The sequence below is a fragment of the Tinamus guttatus genome, unplaced genomic scaffold, assembly GCF_059628265.1.
Source record: "Tinamus guttatus ecotype Peru unplaced genomic scaffold, ASM5962826v1 Tinamus_guttatus_pri_ptg000010l, whole genome shotgun sequence".
NCBI classification, from domain to species: domain Eukaryota; kingdom Metazoa; phylum Chordata; class Aves; order Tinamiformes; family Tinamidae; genus Tinamus; species Tinamus guttatus.
In genome coordinates, this window is record NW_028288544.1 from 1,293,865 (window position 1) to 1,314,962 (window position 21,098).

At 37.6% G+C, this 21,098-nt stretch overlaps 1 protein-coding gene across 1 annotated transcript in view; it reads left to right on the top strand.

The window, feature by feature from the left end:
• SLC16A10 (solute carrier family 16 member 10) overlaps positions 1-20,544 on the top strand; it is a 67,365-nt gene extending 46,821 nt beyond the window's left edge. Inside the window, exons 4-6 of the mRNA XM_088522466.1 lie at positions 16,320-16,463; positions 18,640-18,868; positions 19,758-20,544. Coding sequence (XP_088378592.1) covers positions 16,320-16,463; positions 18,640-18,868; positions 19,758-19,975 — 591 coding nt within the window. The 3' untranslated portion in view covers positions 19,976-20,544. The remainder of the gene's footprint in view (positions 1-16,319; positions 16,464-18,639; positions 18,869-19,757) is intronic.
• The last annotated feature ends 554 nt before the right edge of the window (positions 20,545-21,098 follow it).

Consider the following 21,098-nt stretch of genomic DNA (forward strand, 5'->3'; position numbering starts at 1 on the left):
TTGTGATTAAAAGAGATTTCAGGGCTCTAGCTGGAGCTGTTAGAGACAGCTAAGATTATTAGTTCCTTATTCTCATCCTAAAGTTGCTTAGAAAAAAGCATTGTAAATACTTTAACTGTGCAAAGAGACATTTGAAAAATCTTCTACCAAACCAAACTTGATCACTGACAGAGATGGTAAGAAAACAAATGAATTAGAAATAAAAAATCATGCATATATTTAGAAAGGGTAAGAACCCATGTAGATGTTATCAGTGTCCAGATTTTTGTTTGCTTATGTATGTGGCCTGGTAGATAATTGTGCTCTAATCTTTCGGAAAGCTTGACATATGGGTAATTTAACAAAATAACCTCTGGCTCAACTGATCTTGAAACCAAAGAAAGTGCATGTTTAGAACGAAATCACCAGTAAAAACAATGAAATAGTCCTGTATTTCATAAAGAGCGGTATTTCAACTGTGAGAATACAAGTAACTAAGACTGTCTAGCCCTCAGTCTCTGATAAATGATAAGAAGGAAGGGTTTAATACCTGTAGATCATGTATTTGTTAAAAAAGACTTGAAAAATATTTTGTATGTATCAAGGACTTCTCTGTCCCCAGTAGCAGGAATCTTTTGGGTGGAATTCAGGAGCTGCATCACTGGGTTAGAGAAGGAGGCAGTATCGTGGGTTGTAATGCTCCGATTGCTGCTGGGATTAAATAATGAGCTGTTCTCACAGCTGGAAACACCATCTCTGAAATTTTTTCTCTACAAACCTAAGCTTTTTCCTCCGAGTTTACCTCTACTAAAACTTTGCTTTTGGAACCAAGCATACATACTTGCCTCTCTCTTAATCATTCCAAAAAGAAAGGAAAAAATTTAGTTGGTCAGTTGAAAGAGGAATTTATTTTTGAAATGAGTCTTCACTCAGATTAATATCAGTAGTTGGTAAGCAGTGATACGTGCTAGGAGAATTGCTTAAAACCTTAGATAATCGCAGTGGAACTGAATTTGAGAAAGCATGAATCTTCAGTGTTGGAGAATACCTTTATAAGAGTATAGGAAGAAGGTGGATTTGGCTCTTCTACACAGGTACTTAAACTTTAGTAGATACTTCTTGGACAGGAAGATCAAGATTTGTGTTTTTCGAGGGGGGAGTTTTTCTGTTTTAACCTATCCTTACCTGCTTTTGATTAAAAACATGTTCTATGTAGTTCCAAAAGCTCTGGATAAATAGAAGACTAAGAAATTCTAAAAAGATGCTGGTATTTCCCCTGAACTGGAGCTAACCTTTTTCTGTTTTATTGAAAATGAACATTTTTATTATTCCATTATGTACTGTGCTTTGAAAATAGTATGTGATACCAGAAAAGGGATTTGGCACTTGGGTGAACAACTGCTTTCCTTACGTAAACACTGCTGAATTTCTTCCATCATTAGGGATGGCCTGCAGTAGTTCTGAAGTCACTGTGCTAGACTGTTAGTAGCAAATGTCCTAAGGAAACAAATGTATATACAGCACTCCAGGAAAGATTTAGAGATGGAGTCTTAAATTAGTCTTTTGAAAGTAAAAATATGGGTTTCTGCTGCTGAGAATGGCTACCTTGGGCCTATGTAAATAGAAAGTTATACCCAGGCACCTTCTCTACCCGCACACCTCTCTAAGCCAGAACTTCAACTGTGTGTTCCTGTGGATCCCCAAACAACCCAGGGCCCTTTAGCTCTCCCAGAGTGCCATTAAAATGGCCAAGCCGGGGTGCTCGGCCTGGTTCTTTCTCCCCCAGTTGCCTTGTGCCCACATATTTCTCAGCCCAGTTTCTCTTACGAAACAAGTCCTGGTTCCTCTACGTAGAAAGGTGGTTCCTGCCACTGCGCTGGATGCTCCGGATGTGGTGAAACGGGCCCAGGTGGCCCAGGCTGTGCGAGGGGCAGGTTCTCCTGTGTCACTGCGATGGTGGTACCAGGTGAGGTGGTAGCAGAGCCTGAGGTCCACGCGGGACCTTGGAACGCTTCAGAGGCCAACCCCTATTTTCTTTGTCCTTTCTGAATTTTCTAAAGCATGTTGAAGGGGAGAATGCATATTGTGAAAGTTATACTAAAAAAAAAAAAGCTTATTTCAAGCTTTGGGATAATAGAAAATATACCATCCACACCCTATTTGCTAGATAGAGTAATAGCTGGTAAAACAAGAGAAAATAAACTCTCTGTGGATTAAGCCCTAACTAAAATTAAACAAATTATCTGGTCTGCAGGCTAGCTATTCATATCAGGGAGTTGATTCATGGGATTACTTATATCAAATAGTTGTTAATCCTCTCAGTTTTAAATCCAGTAATTGAGAACATTTTTTTTGATGCCTATATAGAGCCAAATAGAAACTACTTTAGCTCATTTGGTTTTAAATCTTCTGTCCACAATAGCAATCTGATTGACACACATCTTTGCAAGCAGTTCTTAATGCACACCATTTCATTAAGGAAATGATTAAGTGTATTTGAATATTAAGTAAATCTGAAAGAATTTGAGAGCACAGAGTCTCTGCATGCTTTCTTGTGCCATGCTTGTTCTGTTAATAAACAGGAGGCTTCTGTTTTCCAGGGATAAGTCCTTTCTAGTGAGCATGTCTGTGCTGTGCTTTGGTACCCTTCAAGAAAGCTGCAAGTACCTCCTTTTCCAGGATCAAAGATCCTTAGTTCGGATGAGCTTACTAGGCTGGCTTTGCTAAAACATCATTTAAGGCACAGGGTGTGCTAAATAGTTTAAAAGTGATGCTCCTTCTTGTGCTTTATTTAGCTTAATTAAAAAAAAAAAAAAAAAAAAAAAACTTAAAACGGGTGCTTACATTGCAGTCCTTTCTAAGGTAGGTTCAATGGGATTTTAGGATCAGCGTTGACATGTTCACACAAAGTATGGACCTGTACTGTGTTCTTATTAGGACTGATAATGTTTTTTATATTTTCTGTACAGTATTTTAGTACTTTAGTAATTTGCTCTGGAATTTTTACAATATCTGCATAAATTCAGATGATGCATTGTTTCAAACAAAGATGTGCAGTTCAGTTCAGATATTCAGTTCAGTACTGATATTAAATGCATCTTGTTGCTAATGGTAGGTCTTTTTCGGAGCACTTAAAATATATATAAAAATATATATTTAAATGTAGGATGAAAAGTTGGGCTGAATAATCAGGGCTTGAATTTGCAATGCTATGTAGTTAAAATTTAAGTATTTCTGTAACTATTTTCTGTATACTGCAGGCAAATATTTTGTCTTTCTCCAAAGGATGTTCAAGCATTCCAATTTCAAGTGGGCATTAGGCAAATCCCATTTATAGACTATTAAACGCAATACTTAGTGCAAATATTTATTATACATTTTACTTTTGAAAGTGGATGTTATGTAGTGCATGAAAATTGCATATTGATATGGTTTACCTTTCTATGTTAAGTTTGTCCTATACAAAGTCTAAGTACGTCATATAAAGAAAATATATGCTTGTTAAATATGGACTGAATTGCACTTGGAAAAAAAATAGGCTTATTGTTTAGATGTATTTATGGAGTTGTATACAAAGCTACTCCCCCTACCTTGTGCAGAATATAGTTGCTGTGCAATCTGAAAGTTGACTTAGCACTGACCATATAGATATTCATAGTCCATGATGGGTGCATCTTTGCATATGTAGAGATTTTTGGTTAGCAGTACGGAGTGTGTTCTGTCCTTTCATGTGTGTCATGTTTGGGAGCTTGTGTTTTTGTTGTGAATGTGAATTTTCCTAGACTGTAGTTGGTCAAAGCTATTAGCAGTGCAGAGTGGTGTTTGTTTGAATTATTGACAATTCTGAGGATTATAATCATGTTTTGGACATAACTGACTAGTACAACAGATCTCCTCTACAGAAAACGTTGAGTGGTGAAATATTTAGAGACCTGATCAAGATTCTTAAGGCTGAGTAGGATTTTAAATATCAAATCAAGCTTTTTTCCTTGAAGTTTATTGTGCCATCTTTGGTCTCCACATTTACCAGGAAGTACATCTCTTCCAGTAAGTTTCAGAGCCTGTTCAAACTTACAGGTCAAATCCATTGACATACAGCAGCACTACAGTAAAAATATAGATTGTGCCATGTGCTAGGCTGTATCTGACACGTGTATCCCATTGAAAATAGCCTTTGGCTATAGGAACGCATTATAGTGTATAATGCACATGCCTCCATCTTCCTTGAAATTCTGGAAGAGTTTAGTAAGTGTCTGTGAAGGCTTTCTTTGCGTTCAGGGCAACAGTGCTGCTGAGTTACCTTCTGGGAGATGCTCATAGGTGATTCTGGATTTTGGTGACAACGTCCACAAACTCAGAACTGTCCTGAGAACTCACCAGAGTTCTTTCTCTAGTGTGTCTCTGGGCTGAAAGAATTATGGGCAATGCTGGAATTGCTTTCTATTATTAAGAGGAGAAGATCAAGACTTTAAGGGCTTTAAAGTTCCAGATACGGAACTGAATCACTTGTATCTCATCAAAATAGCTGTCATGCACTTCCTATATACACTTTTTTTTTCCCCCAACATAGACAAATATTAAAATACATAAAGTTGATCAGTCTCAATTGGAGAAGATTGCCTAAGTGGAGTTTTAACTCTTCACTAGTCTGATGAGGACCAAGAGTTTCATTCCTGAGAGACACAGTTGGAAACTCTAAATACTTTGTTAGTCACAAGAAATCTTTTAATCCTTTTATATGAATGCTCCCATTTTCTAGAATGAGTCACAGTATTGGACAGTTCAGATATTTTTCTCTGCTCTGTGTGGCTTAGTCTGTTTCCAGATCCCTCTGGTTTTTTTTACCTTGAACTTGCAAGGCCTAGTTGGTATCCTCGGACAGAAGGAGAGCACTGCCTACTGCTCTCATTCCCCATCTTCTGGGGGAGCATCCATTTTGTTCCTCTGCTTTAGCAAGGGAAAGCTGTCATCTTCTTCATTTTAGACGCAACAGAGTGAACAGGAGGGCTTGCTCACGTGGGTAATAGGTGATGCAGGTTTCTGTTGCCAAGGAGATTAGATTTTTTTTTGTCTCTAGTGCAAGATTCTTGCCTTCCTGCAGGACTTTTGTTTTGCAACGTTGGAGTGCCTTAAACCAAACCAGCATGGATTTGTCCTTTAGCTCTGTTCTTCATCAAACATTTTGACACCTGAGCCACCTCTTTCTCACTACGGAGCACTGATGTGCTGTGTCTTTGCCAATAAGAGGTCCCATTCCGCTGTGCAGCATCAGTCTAGTCCTCCTACCTGTTTGAGTCAGTGTCCCCTAGAACATTTGTCAAAAATGTTTTCCTGTGCAATGAACTCCACTGGAGAGGAGCTAGAAGCCAAGCTCATTGAAAAGATTCTCTATAGCTGCAGTTTCCCTAGGAGCATTTTTGACGCTCTTACTATGTACTTAGACGACCATATTCACTGCAGTTTATTCAGTTTCTCAAAGTTTTATTTATTCAGGACCAAATAGTCTCTCCATTCTGTGCATTCAGAAAAAATGACCACTTATAAGCTTGCTTTTTTTCTCCCCTCTGCCCCCTCCCTTCCAATCAAAAGCTTTCAAGTCATTATAAGAAATAACAGCGATTCTGGAAAATGATGGGAACAGTGATCCCTCAAGGATCTCCAAGTAGATCTGGTCTGATGTAGGTATCTGGACAAGCTATAGTTGAGATACCCCTGCAAGAGATGGTGTTTTGCCCACTAGAGCTGAAGCATCATCCCTAACGCTGCTCACAGATGTTTTTGTAATCCTCGAGGCCAATCTGCAAATGCAACATTCCCTAATATTGTCAGGCTTGAAATCTCTAATGAGACTTTCCATTTGAGAAAACAGTGTTTCAGTTGCTGTCTGAAGAGTCGCTCCCTCTGCATGGATGGTGGCCTTTGCACTGCACCCTCTCCACTGCACCGTGTGCGTACGCTCAGGGAAGCAAAGCGCGGAGGAGTTAGGTACCCTGCAAAGACTGCAGCTCTTCAGTCTGTGCATTTGGCCTAATCTTGTCCTCCTTTCCTTTTAAATGCTGTACCCTCAGATTCCCATAGTGGAAATAAATGGAAACATATATATATATATGCACACACACACACACACATATATATATATATGCTCTGTTCTTCATGCCTGAGTGTAAAGTATGATGAAAAGTATGATGTGTACTATATGGACTCCAGTAACCAAAAATCTCTGAACATAAACATATAAAGCACATGCATATCCACAGTGGGATGCGTAAATAGCACATATTAAAGCAGTTTAGTTTTTGTAAGGTAAGTACTGTCCGTCCTTTGTGAATCACTTATTTGCTACTTTAAAGCATGGCATAAAATAATGCTTAATGTCTACTTAATAGGTATGTCTAGTTTGTTTTTTACTCTAAAACTGTATTGCCATGTTTACTTCAGCTTTTGTTCAGGAGGCTGTTCATTTCTTCATTTTTCCTCTGTCATTTCCTTTTCCTAAAGCCTACCATGTCTTTTATTTCCTAGAAGCTGCTGTTAGTCTGTTTTGTAAAGATAGGCTAAATCTTTTAAATAATGTTCAGCAGATAATCGTCAGACAGATATTTCTCCATGTGGTAGATAATCTGAAGAAGTTAAAATTACGTGCAATTGTAGCACTGTTGTCTTTCTCATTCACTCTACTGTGTTTCTGTCCCAATACAGGAGAGAGAGGAGGAAAAAACAAACAAACAAACAAACAAAACAAAAACAAAAACCAAACTTAACAAGGCCCTGGTTGTGTAAAGTTCAGATATAATTATTAAGCAGGTATTTCCTAGACCTCAGATCTTTGGTGGTTCCCCATGCTTTACTTGCCTTTCTAATCTTTGCATTTATCTCCCTTCAGATCTCAACATCTGCTGCAGTTTGACTGCCCAGGTTAGTGGAATTTTCCCCCTTTATCCACTCTGTAGTTTTCCACCCATTTTTTCCCCAGTATTCCTCAGCGTTGATATGGCAGTATCTATTCTTTACTAGATTGTCCATTTTTGGATAAGGGGTGGGGCAAAAAAGGAAAGAAAATTATTTTTGTACTTTATATTTGTAATTGTTATGAAAGTATATTTAAGCTATATCTTCCAAAGAAGTACTGGAGAAGCATTAAAAAATGTACAGAAAGAAGAGAAACTAAAAGGAAATCAAAGTATTTTACAGAAGCAGAAGAAAATAAAAGTTTACTAGAAAAAAAGTACTACTTTAGGTAGTAGGTGTACTCAGGTGTATGTAATAAGCAGCTGTTGAAGGGTAAGAGCAGAGCAGGCTCTTTTAGGTCTGTGCAATACTAGCGGACTGAAAAAAAAGTGTGAGTCATTTCATGATTTCCTTTGCAGACGTGTTAACATAATTTTAACACTTGTCCATATACTTTTGGTAATAATAAAATATTGTAGTAGGAAGCAAACTCCAGCAGTGAGTTCTCCTATGTTCTTAGAAAATGCTGTCTTAGTGGTAGAACTGAGCCTTACATTTTTAATGTTGAAATTCAGTCTTGTGTCTTTGGGTGCTTGAACTAAAATCTTCAAGCTCCACAGGTCTTCAGAAACCTGGAATCACAATTAACTTCCTCCTATTACCTTCATACAGAATTAAGTGAAGAACTTTCACTCATTTAGATTGGTTTTCACATGTTCAGTATCTCTTCCAAGAGCATTTTTCTTTGAGGAAATCCCAGGACCTAGCTCTTCTCTTCGCACTTGGTTGTTTTTGATCATCAAGCCATTGGTTATTGCTCGGATTCCTTTCTGCCTGTTGAGTCAATACTTCAGTCATTCCAACTGAACTATCCTGGGAATAGAGACATGTGCTTTGGGATCCATGCAGGTAGAAAAGGGAACTGAGCATAAATCTCTATCTTGAGTAAGGATTAGATCTCTGTACAAGAGGAGGAGGGGGCACTATCATTATCATATTTTGTTGTGTTTTAGAGGAAAATGCCATATGTCTATCAGACCAGGGCTTGGATAAAATGAAGCAGCAGTAGCATGTTTCCCCTGCTAGAAATGTTGTCTTATACTGAGATAATTGAGAGAAGGTTTTTTTGTGCGTCCTCAGTGGAATTGCACAGTCCTACCAAAGCAGAGGTGACTCTGAGCTTGTCCACAAGTAGATCTCTAAAGTTAGTGTTTTGGATGCCCCCGGAGCTGCTTGGCAGCTGAATAAATCTGTATCTTGAATTTACCTGTGGTCTACAGTCCTAAGACCTAATAAAGGTAGTACAAGCTCTGTTGTGGAGTAATGAAGTCATCCTGGCTCAGAAGATTTGACAGTAGTATTGCAACATTTTATGACTGAAATTATATAAGTAAATGAATAAATCCGTAATTTATTCACTAGTCAGTTCCCTCCATCAAGCCTTTTCCATACCATGTTGTTCCTGCAGATACATTAAAAACAAAACGTAAGTTTATTCATAGATTTTTAGGTTTAAAAACAAAAATTTATTGCTAATTGCTGCATCTGCTTTTTTTTCTGACGTAAGTGAATCATACAATTTAAGTGCACTGTTCTTTTGCTAATTCTACAGTTGATTTGAGAAATTGTTTTGAGGTACAGTATTTTTATCTAAAATGGGAACTAAATGTAAAATGGGAACTAAAAACTAAAAAAGCACTTATTTTCATTCTGATTTTTGTCCAGCTTTCAGTGTTTCTTTGTTGTCTTCCTGTCTGAGTATCTGCAGAACATGAACACTCTCTTGAAATAAAAATGACAAACATATTTAGTTTTTTGATAGGGCAGATGTTAGAGACCTTATCTTTTAGCTGCCCTTCAGAACATCATTCAGGCTGAAGGGCACTTGTGTTGCTTGACTTGAAGACCTTCCTTTGACTGACATAGCTTCTATGGTCTGAAGAGTGAGAAGCTCTTCCAGAGAGCACATCTTACGATAGGATCGAGATCACTCTAGAACTGACCTTGATATTGCTAGAATTCAAGTTTGTGATTGTTTCAGACTTTAATTTGTTCTTACTTTCTTGAGATCATAGACAAAAATACTGCATAGTATTGTGCCAAAAGTGTTTTTCTGTCTGTCTACTCTATATTGTGAAGATTGCTTAATGTGTGGATGTTTTTGATAAAAATGATCACCTGTGGTGGATGATAATGTGTAGATGGTTCTTCATCCTCATTTGTAATTAATGATGATTAAATTGGCATCAAGTTGATCTATGAAAAACTTTTAAAATTAAACTGAACTTTGAAGCTTACAAAAATACGCACAACAAAAGGCTTTATCTCCAGTCTTTGTAGGTGCTCTGAGTGATAAGACAGCACTCCAAGAAGCAGGTGATAAGTGATGCTATGTAAGCAAAAATGGTAGATTTGTGTTGATTTAACAGAAGTAAGCAAAAATGACGATGTGTTTCATTTAAAATAGATTCTTCTAGGTTGCCATGTATTTTGGCAGGGGAAGTCGTCTTTCCAGTCAGTTTCCTTTTTCACTTGAAGAGTGTGTGGGATTACTAGCAATCTTTTTGTGAACTATGACTACTACTGAAAAATAATCTTTTAAAACATAAGGAGGAAGAAGACAAGATGTTTTTGAGGATTATTGAATAAATAGGTAAAAAATCAACGCACAAACAAAAAAACTTATTAGCAGAGTAGCATCTGCAGGAATATATATTTCTGCAGCCTATCCATGCCTGAAAGTGTTTTGGTGTTATCACATTTGTGTTAAATAACTGACTTTATGTGAACTGGGAACAAAATATTCTGCTAATAAGCTACCTATGTTAGAAATGGAACCAAAGACCAGAAAAAGAATTTAGCTCCCAGTAAAGTTTGTATAATACACACATTTATTCTTTTTATTCTTGTGTAGAAAAAAAAATCAGAAGAGGAAATAAATTATTGTGTCTTAAAGGTTCACTTTATTTTTATGAATAAATTTAAAATTCAAATGAATCAGAGGTGTTCCCCTGCACATACTGATCCAACAATTCTGTGAAATTTTCTTCCTCTTTATATTCCTCTTTGTCAGGATTTTTTTGCTCTATTATTGTAGCAAGGCTGACAAGTTTGACCTTATATTTGTTTAGAAGTCAAGGCCAAAACATTATCATCAGGATACAGAAGAGCACCATGTGTGTGTGTTAGAGAAAGACTAAACTGGACATGTAGCAACAGATTCATGCTGCAACTTAAGTATGTTGAAAAAAAAATTGTTTAGGCTTTTAATTCAACATTGTAAAAAAAAATACTGTCTTTCAGTAGCTGTATTTTAGTGAGTAGCTTCCTGTTACTTTGCATATTTGTGCAAATATGCCCCCCCCAATTTACAGCAATCAGTTAAGATTGTGATTGTACCGTAGATGTGGATCAAATCACAGAATGATAGGAGGACAGCCTGTAGGTATCCCACTACCTCATTCATTTTAACTGTAGCTTAACTAGTATTAATAATCTCCACAACTAGCAGATAGTCACTGCTAGTCTGCAGTTGTCTTGCAATTCAGAAAACGCTTCCTAATGTCCAACTTAAAATTTCCTTTGTTTCAGCTTAAGCTGATTCTTTCTTGTTCTGACATTGCAAGAACAATTTACTACACATTCTCTGAATGCCTCAGTGCCTCTGAGACTTATTTTGGTGAAGGGCATCTTTTTGAATCTTTTATCAGAAATGATGCTTATCAAAATTCTGCTTATTGCCAAATATTTCTTTTGAATTCTGTGCAGCTGGTCTAGCCTGTAATGATTAATGTCCAAGATGAGGCATCATAATCTGTCGCAGGCCTTGCTGGTGCTGAGTGGATGGGAGTATCAGATCAAGTGTCTCATGAACTGATGTGTCCTGTTTCGGTTTTGCAAGGGGGTGGCACTGCTGGAATGTGTTCAACTTTGATCTGCTAAACTTGCTAAAACGTTGCTTCCTGAACCCTTTGGAAAGAGCTGTTGTCCATCATTCCCCAATTTTGTAATTTATGCATCCATTTTTATCTTTTTTTAATATTATTTACCTCATTTTTATGGAAAGGAATTTTATGTCTTGCTGCTCTTTGTATGTCTGTCTAGCCTTTTACCTCAAAAGGCTTGTAATATCCCCCTCATATGATGTCATTTTCAAATATAGGAAGTGTATTCTCTGTATCCTTAATGAAAATGGTACACAGTGATAGATCAGAGGCGTAATTTTACAGAGAATCACTAGTAGCTACTTTTGAAAAAGAGCTTTTCTTGCGAATCTTTATAGTTGTTTTATCTAGAGCATATATTAAACCCACTCATGAGATTTCAAAATGCTAGTTAAGGACAAGGTAAGTTACGTGTATCCTTCTCTCTGTTCCCAGGGTTTGCTACCCAACCCACAATAAAGAAAAGTTGTTTTGCGTGGTTTGACGTGTGTGTAACTCTGGAACTCACCAGTAGTTGTTAATTTTGAATACAGCGGCTAGTTTAGTTTTGAGAATAAGAGAAAAAAAAAGCGACACTATTTGCAGGCCACAAGGAACTGATTGAAACTGATTGAAATAATCTAATATGTGGACTGTTATCACAGATGATAATTAAATAGAAAGAATGGTTAAAAGCCAAGTTATGATGTAACTGTCTCCATTTGTGTGTATATGACACTTAAGCATCCCTGGCTTTAGTCCTCAACCTTCTTCCTGGTCCCTGTGATCTTCCCCTGGGAGATGTGCCCCCTTTCCTATATGTCCTGGTTCTGGTCAGTCCACCAGTATCCGTGTGCCCGTTTCTTTCCACTGTCTCTTTTGGCTCAATGAAATCTCTGTTGGCATCTTCAGGAGCTCCTAACTGTTATCCCAAGAGATAAAGTACAGTCGAGGAGGGAAGGAGAATAAGTCATGGACTGTCTCGTGCGTCTTTGTGGCCGTGCTGCCTGTTGCTGCCTCCTTTCAATCTCCAGCATGGTCCTTGCACCATTCCCTTATTATCTCTTGGGCTTCTCTCTTAGCAGGTGTCCTCTCCACACCTGAGAACTGGTTTAATTCTTTCAAAATGGATTGCCACTTCTGATTCTAATAGGTGGAAAAACTAGTTATTGGTTAACAGTCCTTGTCTGTTTTGTTCCCGTTTTTAGGTTTTGTGCTATTGCCTATTTTGATCTCTGGGATCATACTTGTTCTCCCCAAATTCTTAGTTTGTTCATGAATGACTATGTGAGGGCAAAAGGAGAAAAATCTACCTAGTTGTAAACCAGATTTTTCCCTAATCTAGCCTGAATTATTCTGTTTTATTATTTATTTATGTTAAAGGAACTTAACAGTTAACCTGGTAACTGTTATTTTCAGTTTTACTGAAGAATTTCAGATTATGTTTGTTCAGAATCTTAATGATGTAGCAATTGTGGTATTTTAAGCTGTTCCGGTTGGCGAAATAGAAAATTCCCTGATTCATAGAATCCTTAAGGTTGGATGGGACCTCCAGGGATCAGCTAGTCCAACCCCTGCACACGCAGGGTCACCCAGAGCACGTGGCACAGGGCTGCTGATTCTCATACAATAATCTTGTTTTTTTCAGTCTGTCCTTGTTCACTACCCTATTGGTCCTGGCAAGAAATCTTCCTATGTTTCATTCTCCTGAATAAACTTTTTCCCATAAATATGTCAACCAAAGAGATTTTATTGTGATAAATGTAAGAAAGTGTAAGATGAATGTAAGATTAAGACTGGCCAGAGATCGAAAGGGGAAGCGTCATTGTTATTTTGTGTCAGGTAGGTAAACAGGAATTATCTGGAAGATATATATATATGCATGTTTTTCCTTGTCATGCGGACAGCCTTAATTTTTTAAAAAATGCTACTTTATTTATATCAAAATGCTGGCAGGTTTCCCTTAAAATGGATCTATATTAGGTACAGGCAGTGTAATTTCATATAAAGATCAGATTGCTCCTGATGTTCAGGAGTCAAGATCATTAAAGGAGTTGCTGGTTCATTGCTAGTTTTGGGATCATCAGTAAAAGTTTCTCCAATGGAGTCTGGATTAGAAATATCTTTCCTTTAAATTTACATCACCCTTGTTCCAAATATTTATGTGATTCTCTGGCAACAAAGTTTTTTTCCACTGTTATTTTTTTCTTCATATTCTTATGTCCTTTTTTTCTACAGAGTAAGCAGTGATTTACCTGGAATTATTTTGTGCTCTGTTTTTCAGGATGTTCTGAAACTGTCAACCTTTCAGGACAGTTCTCTTCAAAGTTCGTGCTATGTCTTTATCAAGGCAAGAGATAGGATTTTTCTTCAGGCCTTTGAAGGAATCAGTTTGTTCAGGGATTTTAGATGACTTGTTTGTTGGAGCAAGGGTACTACTGTCTGATTAAAACCATGATGCTAACAAAGTAGAAGCACATGCACATCATTGGGAAGGCTGATGTTTCCTCAGGATGTGTGTGTGAAATAAACCCAGGCTTTTAGTTTTCTGAAATTATTGAAGATCTAATTTTCATCTTGTAGGTGATCACCTGTATGATTTTTCTACACGTAACCGTGCAGTTGTGTTCTGTCTGTTGTTAATATCTTTTTTGTAATGTGCTTAGTTTGTCCTTGGCTTTTCCCTTTCTTGCACTGTTTGCTTGAAAAGAAAACCATGTGTTTTAATCTGTGAGTGATGGATTTAGAGGATTGTTGTGTTTTGTGATAACGCTCTATGGTTTTGTGAAGGTCATAGTAGAAATAGACTGTAAATCAATAGATTGTCAGTACTGTCATACCTAGTTCAGCTAAATCTTATGCATAATTCAAGTGTAGAACTGTTTTGCATGTCTGGATTCAAAATTGCAGATTAAGATGATCAGTTAGGCATATAGAGAGTTGTATATTTATGGCTTGTGTAGTTCGATAATGAAAAAAAGAATGCTGATAAGAGACATTGGCTGAGGAAGTTCACAAGTCTTTACAGAACAGCTCTTTTAGAGTTAAAAATCTAGGGAAATCTGAATTCTGGAAACATTTCATTTAAGATACCTAATCCTAACTAAACTAACTTAAAACCTGTGGTTACAAGACATTTCTTCAAAGCTGTAATGAATTAGCACTGACAATTCTAAATTCTGAATTGATGTATTTTCAGATATTCAGTTAATGATGCTGTTACTACTTAGAGGTTGCTAGTGACTATATCCCTGAGGCTGCATATCACAGCATAGGATCAGGAGATAACTGAGGTTGGAGGGGAGCTCAGGAGATCTCTAGTCTAAGTTCTGCTCAAGCAAGGTCAGCCATGAGATCAGAGCAGGTTGTTCAGGACTTTGTCCAACTGTTCTTGGAAACTTTCAACTTCTCCAGTCAACCTGTTCCACGGCCTTCATGCTGGAAAAGCTTTTCCTTGAATCCAGCTGGAAGCTGTCTTGCAAGCTAAATAGTAATTTAGATATTTGCTCAAAATGAGTAATGGTTATTTTCATATTTGGAGTGAATTGAAACCAGGGTTTACCCCAGTGGTCTGAAAAAGGACAGCATTTCACCCTCCGAGTTTGCCTTGAGAAATCCAGTTACTCAGTTGTAAGTACAGCATTGAGAGTTACCTAGATGAGCTGTATCTTCCCCCTCAAAAAGCACGTGGGGAGTGGATGGACCATATCTACTACTTGACCAAAGATACTTATCTTGCTACTTGGGCAGCAGATATTGATAGAAACACAAGCATGGACATGGGAAAACCATGAGCTTTCCTTCTCCCATTTGCCAGAATGGGAAAAAAACAATCTGTCCTTTATGTCCAAATAAAGGGAAATCTAATCAAATTCTTTTCCCAAAGAAAAGAATTATTTCCCTTTTCCAAATGGAAATGATTTTTTTAAGTTTCAAATGATATCACATAATCAGAATTGTTATCAAAAATCAGTGTGCAGCCTTTGCTATACAAGTTGGTAAGCCTGTGCAGTTTTACAGCTGGAAGATAGAGATTGCAGAACAATGCAGATAATTTCTACTTCTCCTCGTGCTCACTTTGGCTTATTTGATATTGCCAGCAGTGTTTCAAAAAGTGCTTGCGTGAGAATCTTATGTATGTTCTTCATGGCTGAAAAGGAGAGGAGAAAAAAAAATGCAATGCTGCCACAACTCTGGAACCAGAACAAATTAAAAAATGCATCCAGCACTTTTTTCCTCTCTTCCCTTGAAGGTCATCTAGTCCAGCCTCCCATCTGAAGGACATTGCCCAGGATCACTTTCAAACAGCTTTTGAATATCTCCAAGGAAGGAGGCCCCACATTTCTGGGCAACCTCTTCCAGTGTGCAATCACCGCCCAGTAAAGAAGTTGGCCTTATGTTCAGAAGGGCCTTCCTGTGATTCAGTTTGTGCCCTTTGCCTCTTATCCTATTGCTGGGTACCACTGAGAAGAGTCTGGCCCTATCCCCTTGACACCCTCCCTTCAGATCTTGCACACACTGATAAGATCTCTCCTCAGGCTTCTCTTCTCTAGGCCGAACAGTCACAGCGCTCTCAGCCTCTGCTCATGAGAGATGCTCCACTCCTTTCTTCTTCAGAGCCTTCTTCTCATTTTGCTGCAGTAGCTCCGTGTCTCAGTGCTGGACACAGCACTGCCAGGGCTGAGGAGAGGAGGAGGAGGATCCATTGCCCTGCTGACAATGCTCTGCCTAAGGCAGTCCAGGATACCATTGGCCTCTTGGCCACGAGGGCGCTTTGCTAGCTCATGGTCAGCTTGTTCTCCAGGACCTCCAGGCTCATCTCTGCGGAGCTGCTCTCCAGCAGGTCGACCCCCAACCTGTGCTGGTGCCTGGGGCTTTTCCTCCCCAAATGCAGGACCCTGTACTTGCCTTTCTTGAACTTCACGAGGTTCTTCTCTCCCCAGATCTCCAGTCTGTCCATGTCTCTCCAAATGGCACCCAGTCCCTTCATCCAGGTCGTTGATGAATGGTAATAAACACTGATAATAATTTGGTAATCAACACTGATAATCATTAATCACTTTAGATGATTAGACCTCAGATTATGCCCTGGCCAGTGAAGCCAGCAGTTCTTCTGTGGATTCCACACTATCGACGCTAATCGTAATAGGTTGATGGTAAAAAAAAAATGTACTTGGGCAATCATTTCCATATTAGATGTAGCAATGTTGTTTTCTTGAACTAACCTCCTTAACAGCTCAGTAACTTAGAGTAACATATTTTCAGCTTCTTGTTGATACGACACTTGACACCGACACGCCAGTGCAAAAATACTCTAACATCCATAAATGCGGAATAAGCAAGTTTATTCTTTTCAGCCAAATTTTAAGTCTCAGAGATTTGTGGATTATTTGTGTTTTAATATTAAGTTTTCCAGGGTTTCTCCTATTTTTTCATTCTAAAGCAAATTTTTATTTTCTTTTTAAACAGATGAAACATGTAAAAGACAGATTTGGTGACAGCGTGCCAGAAGAGGTGCTTCTGCTGTGTCTGGGCATTACCTCAGGAATTGGACGATTGATCTTTGGCAGAGTTGCAGATTATATTCCTGGAGCAAAAAAGGTCTATTTACAGGTATGTCTTCATGCAATTGTGAAGGAATAGATAAATGATACTCTAAAAGTTTTGGTTGCAGATGCTGTGAGTAAACATAATTAACTTGCATGCTCAAATGTGAGGAATTTCAAACCTTTAGCAGCTGACTGTATAGCTTTTGGTACAAGGGGGCTTCTAACAAATTGTAGGTACTGACTGGCTGTTTACAGTTGCAAATGAAAGACCAATGTTTAACACAGCGTGACAAAACCTCTGAGGATTCTCTAGATTCTGCTTTGCCTTTTATCCTGTGATTTCATGTTTTTTTACAGAAAGATTTCTTCTTGTGCCTCTACTAAGGATTCTAGATCTCTTTTTTCCCTTGGTCTTTATTAGATGATAACTAATTAGGTGGCAAATACTCCCATGCCTATCACATGATAATTCAGCCATGGGAATATTAGAGATACTTGAGCAGGTTTTGCTGAATGGAATGGGTTACTTGGCATCTTCAATGAGTAGTAGGAAATCACATGGAGGAGATAAATCAGCATTCTTCCAGAAGTGCTGATGTTTGGGGATGGAAGGAGGCTATACATTTTGTCTTCCACAGCATTATTTTTTGAGAAAGTGCAGGTTATTGAAAAGATCTAGTTGTAATACCCTAGCATTTATTAACCACTATTGTGGTTCATTTGTTTAAAAAAAAAAAAAAAAAAAAAAACAAGGGAGACATCCAGCGGCTATTATTTGTACTGCATGATTGAAAACAAACCTGAAAAAGAAAACCTTTTTGAATGTGCAGCATTTGTTGCCATAGTTACATAAATCTAGACTCTCTAGTAAAAGGGACTGGAACCATCTCATTCGTTGGGATTCATTTCACTGCCTCTTGTTACATTTTTAGGATATTTCATTATTAGGACAAATGGTGGAGAGGCAGCATCTCACGTATCTTAAAAGGCACAAATGCCTTTGCTTCTGTGTGATGTATGTCACGCAACAACATTTTAAAGCTTTTTTGTTTTGTTTTGGCTAAAACTAAAAAGCAATGACTTTCCTTCTTAGGACATAAATTCTGACCCTTCTGTTGAGTATTGTTGGTAGGAAAACAATATATTCCTTGTAGATTAGCCCTGTAACACATCTACATCCTTAGCTCTTTTGTTTCAAATCAGCATTTTTATGTGAAAAAAGGACTCTTCACTGCATCTCATGAGTGTTCTTCATGTTTATCCAACAGTTCATACCATCAGTCTTCATTTGTATCTCTAAGCTGAGTGGTACTGGTGTTTGTAGACATGATGGTCATAGATGCAACCAAGACAGAATTTGTAGGGGACCTAGAGAAAGTGTATATGCCCCAAAACTTTTAGTTTCAGTGCTTTTTGGTTTTGAGAGATATATCGATCTTTAAATTGTAAATCTTTGTATAACTAAGAGTAATAAGAATACTTATATAGTCAGTTTTTGATCTCCAATCAGTCTTTCACAGCACTGTAGCGAGTATCATATTTCCTTGCAAATATTGATTCAGATTTGAATTTGACAAATGCAAATGAAACTATTTCCACCTGCAACTTGAGTCTTACAAGTGTGTTGTGCAAATTTAACCTTTATCCTTCCTTTTCTGAATTCTTTCTTAAGGAGCTCTTTTGTTGAATTCTGCTTGGTAAGTGATGGTTAGTAAGCAAATGATACTTTCTATCTTTTTGATCCAAAGCGTTTAGTGATTCCTATTTTAGTGCTGCTTCTGTCATGACAACAATGTCTTGTCTACAATTTGTCTGCAGATAACCACATTATTTCTTAGATATAGACTCACCTTAAATAGCTTTGTATATTTTATGTAATATAATTCCTAGAAGAACTAAAAAAAAAAAAAATCCTTCACCTGTATCCTTACATTTCTATGCAACCCAGTTCCTTGATCGTCTCTATTTCTGCATACCATACTGCAACTACTTCGCATCAGCTTTCTTTAGTGTTCTCAGTAGTATATATTATCTGAAAGAATTTTTTATGCTCTGTTGAAAATTAAGTCTTGTCCAGGTGTCTGCTTGCAGGCTTTTCCTAATGAGCTCATGATAATATTTATTTTAAAGGAAACCGGGGCGGGCAACTTAATTCCTTACAAATGCAGGAAGACCTATCCACTCCCTTATCTTTGCTGATTTAATGCATGACTTTTGTGTTTTTCCTTGATAATATTTAGGTAACCTCATTCTTCTTCATTGGCCTTATGTCTATGATGATTCCACTGTGCAACGTCTTTGGAGCCCTCATTGCTGTCTGTCTCTTCATGGGCCTCTTTGATGGCTGCTTCATTTGCATTATGGCTCCTATTGCCTTTGAGCTTGTTGGTGCTCAGGACGTCTCCCAGGCCATAGGATTTCTGCTGGGACTCATGTCAGTACCTATGACTGTTGGTCCACCGATTGCAGGTAAGTGTAGACCAAGTCTGTAGCTGTAAATATGTTTGGAGTTGTTACTGCCAGTTTTTCTGCTCCTACACATTATGCAGTTCATTCAAATTGGATGTCTTCCCGTTCCTTGCTCCATCATATACAATGAGTTTACCTGCTGCTCTTGGGTTGCTGATAAACTCTTACTGTTTACAGTTTGCTTCAGTCTTTTAATTTAAGTAATACAGAGGTAAACCATTTCTCTCAAAAGAAATATGGGCTTCCAGATTGGATGGAGGACCTGACATTTTCCCTACTGTTGAGTGAATAGCCTACATGCTGATTTTTACAGGACTCCCAAGATAGAATTTGAAGTTTAATGGGATTCCAAAACTCGCTCATGTGAAAACAATCTTGAGGATAAAAGCTCTAGTCACTTTAATCACTTTAATTGCTTCTTATAAACAAAAGGCACTGGCTTTTGTTTCATTTCTTAAGGGAAGACTGTTGGACAAAATACAGATTTTTAAAGGTAATAATTTAGGTTTCTTGGTAGGTGAAGGTTGCCTGAGCTAAAATCTTTTTTGACCGCAGTTTATCCTAATGTCTTGTGAGTGCTACTGACAGTTGAAATAAGCACCATTCAAATAGGAAATGTAATACATGTTTTCAACAACGGGTGGTAATTAAGCATTAAGTGGTAACATTCCCTCAATTCTCCTTGAATTCTACTACTAAAGGCTACTACTACTTGGAGACTTTAAATGAACTCTGCTAAAAGGATATGCTTATATTTGGCCTTCAATGGTCAGATTAGTGATTACAGTAATCTGTGTCAGTCTGCAATTTTCTGAGTTCAGAAGTTTAACACTCTTGATAGCTTCTCAAGGCCCCAGTGTGCATCAGTGATCGTCTTGTCCCTTTGCAGGTTTGCTGCGTGACCACCTGGGTACCTATGACGTTGCGTTCTACCTGGCTGGAGTTCCTCCCCTTATTGGCGGCGCTATATTGTGTTTTATCCCATGGGTCCATGAACGGCAGAAGTTAAAAGAAAGAGCAAAAACTGTCGATGGAGAAACTACTGAGAAAATGCTGGAAAATGAAAGCACTTTTGTGTCAGACACTGCAGAAAAGCCAGTCAAATAAGTGGAATCTGGTTTATGACACTGTCTCTCCTCTACTAGCTTACCCTTCTCCAAAAGCTAGATCAGATTTCTAGGTTTGGCTGAAAATATCATGATACTAAAGAAGTTTTGAACTATTGCTCAGATTACAAGAATCTTTTATACCATTGAACGCTTTTTTTGACAAGTCCTTGAGTTTGAGTTCAAGCCACGTTTTTAAGGTATTTGAAATTTTATAGCATTAGTGTGTACTTGCATAGTGAGATTCTGTGTGTGAAGAGAATATTTTTATAATTCCTCAGAACATATCTCTGGAAGCGTGAAAGTTTCTTCTGATTCAGTGACCCGGGACTCCTCAATAATTTTATGACCTATCCAAAGCAGGCAACACCACTGGGTGTTTATAGTCAAACATTTATATGACTGATTTAGTTTTTAAAGTTTCTTGTGCTGTTTTAAAATCTCTAAAAATTCTGTATCATGAATGTGAATATGCTACTTCTTGATTCCCTTAACTTTAACTTTTGCTGAAATCATTTTGTATTAGAAAGCTAAATTATTAAACAAAGCATATGTTTTATTTTCTCTTAATACTCTAGCATGCTCAGTTTGCTTAAACACTGACCCCTTCTTACATTGTTTCATATTTCTCACAATATCATGGACAAAGGACATTAAGGATAAAATTTGTGCTGGGTGCAAGTTTTGAGTAGTCACAAGTTAAAATCGGAAAGCAAATATGTCTGGAAGTAAAGCTGCTGAATGATAGATTGTTGTAATGTCTTTTTCTACCAAGGCAGTACTATTAACATTGGTGTTTTTTTCAGCCAAACTTCAAAATAGTTTTGAAATCATACTGACAGCAGTACTTTGAAGCAGTATTGTGAATCTGACTAAACTTAAAATTCTTTTGTTCTATCTTTAAGTTCTTATTGTTTTTAATTGTTACACATGACAGCTTTAAAGAATACATTTAAGTGCAATAATACTGAGTTCAACACAAATACACAGATGAGCTATTAAAATGACATTCAACAATTGAAAAGATTTTTGCACTAAGTGAACATGCAACTTTATAATGGGTCTTTACAGTTATGTTCAATTGCATGTAGGATACAGTGCCATGTTTTACTGAAACACAAAGA